The 7,993-nt window shown below is 37.4% G+C and overlaps 1 protein-coding gene across 2 annotated transcripts in view; it reads left to right on the forward strand.

Annotated features, from left to right (window-relative positions):
• luzp2 (leucine zipper protein 2) overlaps window positions 1-7,993 on the forward strand; it is a 163,528-nt gene that overhangs the window by 85,247 nt on the left and 70,288 nt on the right. For both annotated transcript variants that reach the window (XM_046032818.1, XM_046032819.1), the window contains exons 3-4: window positions 4,261-4,331; window positions 7,741-7,822. In XM_046032818.1, coding sequence (XP_045888774.1) covers window positions 4,261-4,331; window positions 7,741-7,822 — 153 coding nt within the window. The remainder of the gene's footprint in view (window positions 1-4,260; window positions 4,332-7,740; window positions 7,823-7,993) is intronic.

A 7,993-nucleotide genomic window follows, 5' to 3' on the forward strand; every position in this document is an offset into this window, starting at 1 on the left:
AGCATTGTAAGTGGGGGATAAGTGGTGGCGTAGACCCCCTCCCCTGTTCAATGACGGCTTCTCGACCCTGGTGTAGATGGCTTCCTTGACACCTCTTTCAAACCATCCATCTTCTCTGTCTAAAATGTGCACCTGGTGGTCCTCAAACGAGTGTCCTCTGTCCTTCAGATGTAAGTAGACTGCAGAGTCTTGACCTGAGGAGTCGGCCCTTCTGTGTTGAGCCATGCGTTTGTGTAGTGGTTGTTTAGTCTCCCCAATATGCAGGTCTGTGCATTCCTCACTGCATTGGACCGCATACACTAGATTGCTTTTCTTGTGTTTGGGTGTGCGGTCTTTGGGGTGTACCAGCATCTGTCTTAGTGTGTTCTTGGGTTTAAAAAACTAAACTGTCCTTTCATCACTTCCCAGGAAACTCAACAAACGTAACCTATTGACCTCAGGTGAAGATACCAACGACGGTCGTTCAGTCTTGGCCACAGGTAGTCTTAACGACTGTAACAACTGTCGTCACAGCAACAAGGAACACTAACGAACCAGCGGTATCGATGACCCGGGATAACGACCCCACTGAGGTTAAATAGCTGAGTTTCCCTGCCAGTCAGTCAGAACTGAAGAAGTCCTTTGGATGAGGGACGAAACGTCTTCCAGTATCTTCAACCAAGTCCAGTTGCCCTTGATTTTAACCTTTGTTGGATAACTATGACCTGGATGACTGAGAATCTTCATAGACAACTTGGGCTTTATTGTCTAAGCTCCAGCCCTCGGTTATATCAGATATAAAAATATTCTCACTAAAGTAATTGCGAAGTTCTGGAAATATAGCAACATCATCATAAATAGGTCTAATGGAGCGACCCAAGTAATCAGACGATCATACAGTTGAAGAGAAACAGTTACATTTAATTGGAAGACAAAACAAAAGCTACCTATAAAATTATAATAAAAACTGTCCATTTTGAATCCATCACAGTTTACAGACCAACATTTGGTCCAACTTTGACTTTTGACACATGATTTAACTGTGCGAATGAAGGATAATTAGCGCCATTATGGGTCCACTCACTCTCTGATTTCTATTTACAAAGCTAGTCAAAAATAAAGAAAGTTGTATTCTTCATTAATGAATAGTACATATAATTCAAAAAGAATATAATGGCTGGTTTCAAATCAGAATATAAAGCTCCCACAGGATGTCCATGAATGTTTCTGATGGGGTTTTTTTCTTTGTATAATCAAAAATGCAAGGTATGATTATATAAAGATAGGTTTGTATACCCAAAACCCCACTTTACATGCAAATGTGTGCTGGAAAGTTTGAAAGATTTTTTCCCTAATTAAATTTGGCCTCAAAACAAAGAAGCAAAAATATATACGCATATAACTCCTACAGCAAAGGTGATTTTGCATAAAGGAAGAATAAAAATTAGGTGTATGATAATGAGGATTATAATCTCTTTTGCAAATGGAGGTATCTATTGGTTTCACAAAATACTGGTCTTGGACATTTTAGCAAGTAATATACCTTATTATACTGTAGATATTATAATTCTGTGAGCATTTCATAAAACACAATTATCTCAGTGCCAGATACTGCACATCTCTTCCCACCAGTCAGTTTAGGTCAACTTCATTATGGCTCTTGGCAATGACAAGAAATTAACAGAACTCAATAATACATTTAGATATTTTAATCATTTAGTATTTTTGGTAGCATTAGCGTTATGCAACAATAATCTGGCAAAACATGGACATTTAGACCTTGGGTGCCTGATGCCCTGCATTTCTGTGCAGCGCTTCCAAAGCTGCAGTCTGAATGATGTTTTCCTCTTTGCAGGGTGTTGATGTTTTTAGGCTTCAGGCAACTTTCGCAGGCCAATAAAATTGTCAGAAAATCAATAATCAAACAAGTGATATGCACACTTTTAGTGCATTTGTGTGTGTTTGCAAGAGATATCCCATGTGTCTGGAAAAAGCTCATGTAGTCTGGCTATCATCATCCCCAGGGCAGGCTTTGATGTCTATTCACTCCAGGCTAGCTAGGTTGGCATCTATTTTCACCCTGGGCCCTGTGCCAGCATGCTGGGCAGGGCAGAGGTTGGTTAGATTTAGAATAGTGTGGAATAAACATATTCTTCAGGGGGAAACATCATCTACATAAAAATCATCAACTTTTAAAAGAGAATCAAGTCAACAGGGAGAAGCATTTAGTATTTTCTGGTAAAGATTTGATGGAGCAAGTGTTTATGGCTTTAACGAGTTGCCCATAGGTGGAGGTCAGCAACCCTAATAATAAAGCTTTTGTGTGATGGGGAATTTATTCTTGGCAGCAGCTCCTGGGTGGGATCTTATGAAGCAGTTAGTACAAGAATAGGAGTTATTTTGCCTTGCATCTAACTATGGGCTTTGTACTTCAGATTTGAAAAATAACCTCATGAGACATTTGCACATAAGTTAAAAGTAGCTGCTTAAATTCAATGTCATAATCACATAACCTGCATGGATTTGCACATACAAAAGACTGTAGACCCATTCTGAAGGGGATTTGATGCAGTAGATATTTGTATACAACTTATTATTTTTCAGCTGGGATTGGCTCCAGCCCCCGCGACCCTGTACGCAGGATAAGCATTTGACGATGGATGGATGGATAATAATAACAATAATAATAACAATAATAATAATAATAATAATAATACCACAGTCAAAAATGTGATCCAGTGAATATCTTGTCCATGTAGTTTTGACATGAAAATATAGGATCTGTAAATTGTCACAATATTCACTTTAGGACATAAAAGTGACTACACTTCATTTTATAGTGCATAACACTGGGCCAAGTTTGGTGTGAAATTAAATAGTTGATTTATGGCACAAAGAAATTTGGGTAGAATGGAAAATAAAGTCACACAAAATTCTCCAGTATCTCAAAACCAACCTTTGTTACTTACCACATATTGGTTTAAGATTCATGAATATATTTATATATTTCATACTGAACTTCCTTCAAGTTCCCTTAATTAAAATTTTTAATTAAATTAAAATTAAAAATCTAAAATCATGTTACTAAAATTAATACAAAACAAACTCAAAAGGACAAAAATAATACACCATGTGCTGATTAGTGTCTTAAATTTCAACACTGCAATGAATGGGAACTCAGCTCTCTGTCACTACCTACCTATGGTCTGTTTGGAAAATGGCCAGGATGTGTAGAGAAGATTTCTGCCATCAACTGGAAGAGCATCCAAACTGTTAACTTTTTTGCGACAGTAAGCCTATTTTCAGATGACAAAAGAAGGCTTGTAAAAATTTGTGGCCTGAGCTTTTGTCATCATTTTTTGTGGACAATGAAGCAGATGGGAGTAGAAAAGTGGCTGTATGACAAATGATACAAATCATTGAATTCAAGGGGATGCCACCAGAGAGAGAATGCATGAACTGATGTAATTTCAACAATTCCAAGCGGTCTAATTTTTCTAACTGCAGTTATAACTTCATATTAGCTTACCTGAAGTGAATACACATTCTCTATTGTCAACAGCTGTTTTTGGCTCCTTTCACTAATCTTTCTCTTTAACATAAATGTACATGAAGTGAAGTCAGGGACTAGGGAGGAGGAGAAGCACCTCCTTTGTGACAGGAGGAAACAGGATTTATGTAAATGTGGTGTTAATTGCCACAGATATCACCTTCAAGCACAATTTAAAGAAAAGCTAGCTTCCCTTTGAGTCCACATTTTCTTTGAAGTCTGGATATTTCTGTTCAGCTCATAACAAATATAAAATATCTTGGAGGGCTTGTAGGGCAATCAGAGACCTGACTAATCCATAATTGCCCATCAGGCATGTGCTTAGGCGCCAGTACAACCCAATCTGTGTGCCTGCATGTGACCTCGTTAGGATGTTTAAGAAGACAGATCAGAAGATTGTTATAGGCTATATAAGCTTTTGGGACATCAACAGCATTTAACATCTGCTGCATCATTTTACAATATTCACCTTGATTATTTTATGTTTCTGGTGATTTTCATTCAGTCATTCAACAATGAAGCTTTTGACTCTTGCTTGAAGGATCATGCAACCTTGAAAATCTGGGTACATTTTGAAACATTTACTGTACAGTTCAACAGTATGCAATATATTTGCTTTCCCCGGTCTGTTTGCCTGTGCTTTGAAATAATACTTATTTTTGGAGTTTGGTTTTTCAGGAAAGACACAGTTTTGCATCTTACGTGACAGAGTATGTTCTGTTCTCTTTTAGTCACTGAAAAATGATGACTCAGTGGCCAAGAAGGATGTGCAGAGGATTCTGGAGCTCAGCCACAAACAGAGGTAAAGGCATCATGAATGACTTAGACATGAGTATCTTGCAACAGTATTGTGTAACAGTGTTGTACAACGGTATCATGCTGCTCCGAAATGTCTTCAAAATATAGGGTAGGAATTCTAAAGGACTTGATGTTTTGTGAACATCACCACCATCACCTTCACCATCAGTCAAGTCTTATGCAAGCAGTACATTAAAATTAATACATGTTATAGCTGTGAAATCTATTCCGGCACCCCTGGATCATAAAGGCAAAGCCCCAGTCATCTCTCCCAAAGATAATGTTAAATGACTCAGAAATGCTCCTCTACAGCTTGGATGGATGGACATGAAACTTGTTACCGTTAACAGATGGTGGAAGCTTACGGTGTTGATGAGACTGACAATACAGTCTGCAGCTTAAATCACTTAACTTCTGGATTCTGGGTTAGTTTTGTATGAATTCAGTAACTATGATGCTGTGAGTTATTGATATATTTACTTTGAATTTGCTACTGCTGTCATTAATGCTTCTGACTGGCTTCTATTCCATAGCAACAGAGGCCAAAGCTTATGAGTGTTGTAGTCTGCAATGCCAAAGTAATACCGTCCGCAATGCCAAAATAATGGACAAATGGACATGATTTCTCATGATGACGTTAAATGGAATAACATCAACCCATAGGATCGTTACATTATCCAGGAGATTCTTATGTTTCTATGTTAAGTAACAATGACAATATGAAAAAAGTGAAATGGGAGTACAGAATATGGAAAAACACTTCTGGCACAAGCATCTCCTCCCATTTTGCAACTCTGTAACATTTGAGAATCTAATGGTAAATAAACAGCAATCAAAGTAAAAAGTAATAAATATAAACACATCTTTAGGTATTATTTATTAAAAGTCCAACACTCAAAAACTCAGCTAATCTGCTTCCTCCGGGCTGTGTGGGTGTGGTCTGATTATAATTGATTGACAGTAGTCTGGCAAAACAAACAACCCAACACAACCGTCATCACATTTTTATTCCTTTATCTAATGGAGTCCTCCCCACTTCAAACCAGTGAGAAGAGCAAAGAGAAGGAAAGAAAAACAGAAATCTCAAATGTCTCACACCAAAACTGTTTACCTTCTACCTTTGACAGGACATTGTGTGTTCATATTGGATTACATTACTTATAGCAAGATGCTGATTAAGAAAATATGCTTTCAGGGTCCTCATTAATAATGACTCATTCACTATTATTAATGCTAAGACGTCGCCCAGTTTGCTTATACATAGCAGCATACTCAGAAGCAGGTGGGTAAGACACAATCCAATCATAAAACATTTTTGTATATTTGAAAAAAATGCGCCTTTTGTGAAAAAGCACATCAAGCATTGATTTAATGGAGATTTAATGCTTTATCTTTTTGCAAGCGAGCTGGAAAAGTGTTTACCTAAAGTGCTTTACCAGATAGGACTATCTGATTAATGTTGTGTGTAATGAGACTTTTAATGATTAGGAGTCATTTGTGGCCTTCATGCTCTCTGAAATGTCAGCCAGATGGAAGTCCAGCCCTCCTGTGTGTAGTATCTTGATAACCAATCAATAGTCTATCACTAGTCCATGGCAGCTCTCACATGTCATCAAACTAAAAACCATAGAGCGGCAGCTTAGTGTTGCCTAGCTAGCATTTGTGAGCTGTAATTTTTAAAGTGTTATTAATCCACCTTTGGAGTTCCATGTCTGCCAAGTGTGATTACTAGCTGACTCCATCATGGTGGATGCAGACAGGTGATTCATTGCAAGTCATTTATTTTTGACAACTCTTAACAGCAATTTGATTGCTTTCTGAAAATAATTTTGCTACAAACTGTAATGCAACAAAAAATGTTTACCCATAGACCAGGTACACACAGCAAAAATCTAATATTTTAAGGTCTCAAAATAGTAACAATAAATTCAGATGTAATTTAACTTGCTGTCAACCTATTTATATATCTATTTATTTTATTTATTACTCACTTGTACTATGTATGTAAAGTATGTCAATTGCACATTTTCTGTGCCCTTTTCGGTCAGTTTGGGTAGTTTTGATCTTGTACAACACGTTTCTAGTCTTGGATGCAAGAGATGGGAATATAAATGAAATGCCAAAGAAGTGGTGGTTCAATGGTCGCTGTCAAGAAAAATGTTTGCTAGACTGAACTTATGGCAAGAGACAAGACCACTGGCATGTTAAATATATGGCTGTTCAGCAGAGAGGTACTTTCCATACAAACACTGGGTATTGCTGTATTTCACAAATACTGCTGCTTGACTACACCACAGGCCGACTACAACCACGTCATATACCTTTAAACTTACAGCAATGCTTGGAAACAGTAATTTGACTGTTACCTCTAATTTAACTAGGCTGCCTTAATTTCTTTGAAACTACTGACCCTCATCACTTTTTAATTTGATTCATAATTCAGTGTTCATTGCTGTTATCTGTGCACAGGAGCATCAAACAGTACTGAAATACCCATTGCATTCTCAAGCATTTACATTCATGTTAAATGCATATTGAATGTAGCACCAGTCTTCATACAGCATGTATAAAATCAGTGTGGAGCATTTCAAATGCTCACAGGATACTACATGAAGCATAATGAATACTACACATTGTTGTCTTTATACTGTACATCTCCTTATTGGTCTAGAATCTAGAAACCTTTTCCTTTTATGATATTTGTCTTTGTGTGTTTTTGTTAAACTGTGCATTATCTTAGGGATAACCAGCCGTACATCTCAAGAGAAAATAGCTGTAGCTAAACCTTTAAATTTAAACAGGGAAACATAAAAGATTTATTAATTAACTGTGAAGTTAATTTTGAGCTTGAAGGAGAATACATTATAGAAGAAAATACAATCGACAAAAATCAATCAATTTCAAATTTCAAAAATCAAGTTTTGCTGACAGTTTAGCTACAAATATGCAACACATACCTACTCATATACCCCCTAATTGTATAGTCAGTGATGTTTATATTATGGCATTGTTCATAAAATGGAAAGGTACAGCCAAAATGTTATCTTGAAAAGACTGTCACGTGCTTCTTGATTCTTGAATTTGTGAAACTTGACATTTATTCAACATATTTGTTTACAAACTGCTTTGCATATTTAGTGATTAAATCAACTTTTAGTACATTTAAGTATGTTCTCACAGTGTTTGCTCAAAAACGGCTTGAACTTGATTTGATTCAAAATAACAGATTACAACACAGGTAAACTGTTTTTTTTTTTCAACATAAGTTAACAATAGAGTGAAAATTGCTTTAATGGCTCTCAATAGTGGTAGGCTTTATATAAGAAAGCTATTGTGCGGCAGAGCAGTGGAGGCCTCAGAGTGTGAGGAGGATGTGCTAACAGAGTGTTTCTCACTTCGCTCTCACTTGACAGAGAGGAGATGAAGTCCCTCCAGACAGCCTTGCAGAAGCAGCTGGATGAGGCAAATGAGAGAGCAGAGAAGCAGCAGGCCACGGTAAGACAGAGCTGACCTGACCATCAGCATCTGTGCTCCTCTAACCAGCCCTGTCACCTGTCATATAGGTCCCTCAGTGATCCACGCTCATTCCTCTCTCCCCTCCTTGCCTCATCACTTAAGAGAAACTCTCAGAAATAGCGAGAGAAAGCTTTGCGCCCCTCCCCCCCA

Source organism: Micropterus dolomieu, linkage group LG20 (assembly GCF_021292245.1).
Source record: "Micropterus dolomieu isolate WLL.071019.BEF.003 ecotype Adirondacks linkage group LG20, ASM2129224v1, whole genome shotgun sequence".
Taxonomy (NCBI): Eukaryota; Metazoa; Chordata; class Actinopteri; order Centrarchiformes; family Centrarchidae; genus Micropterus; species Micropterus dolomieu.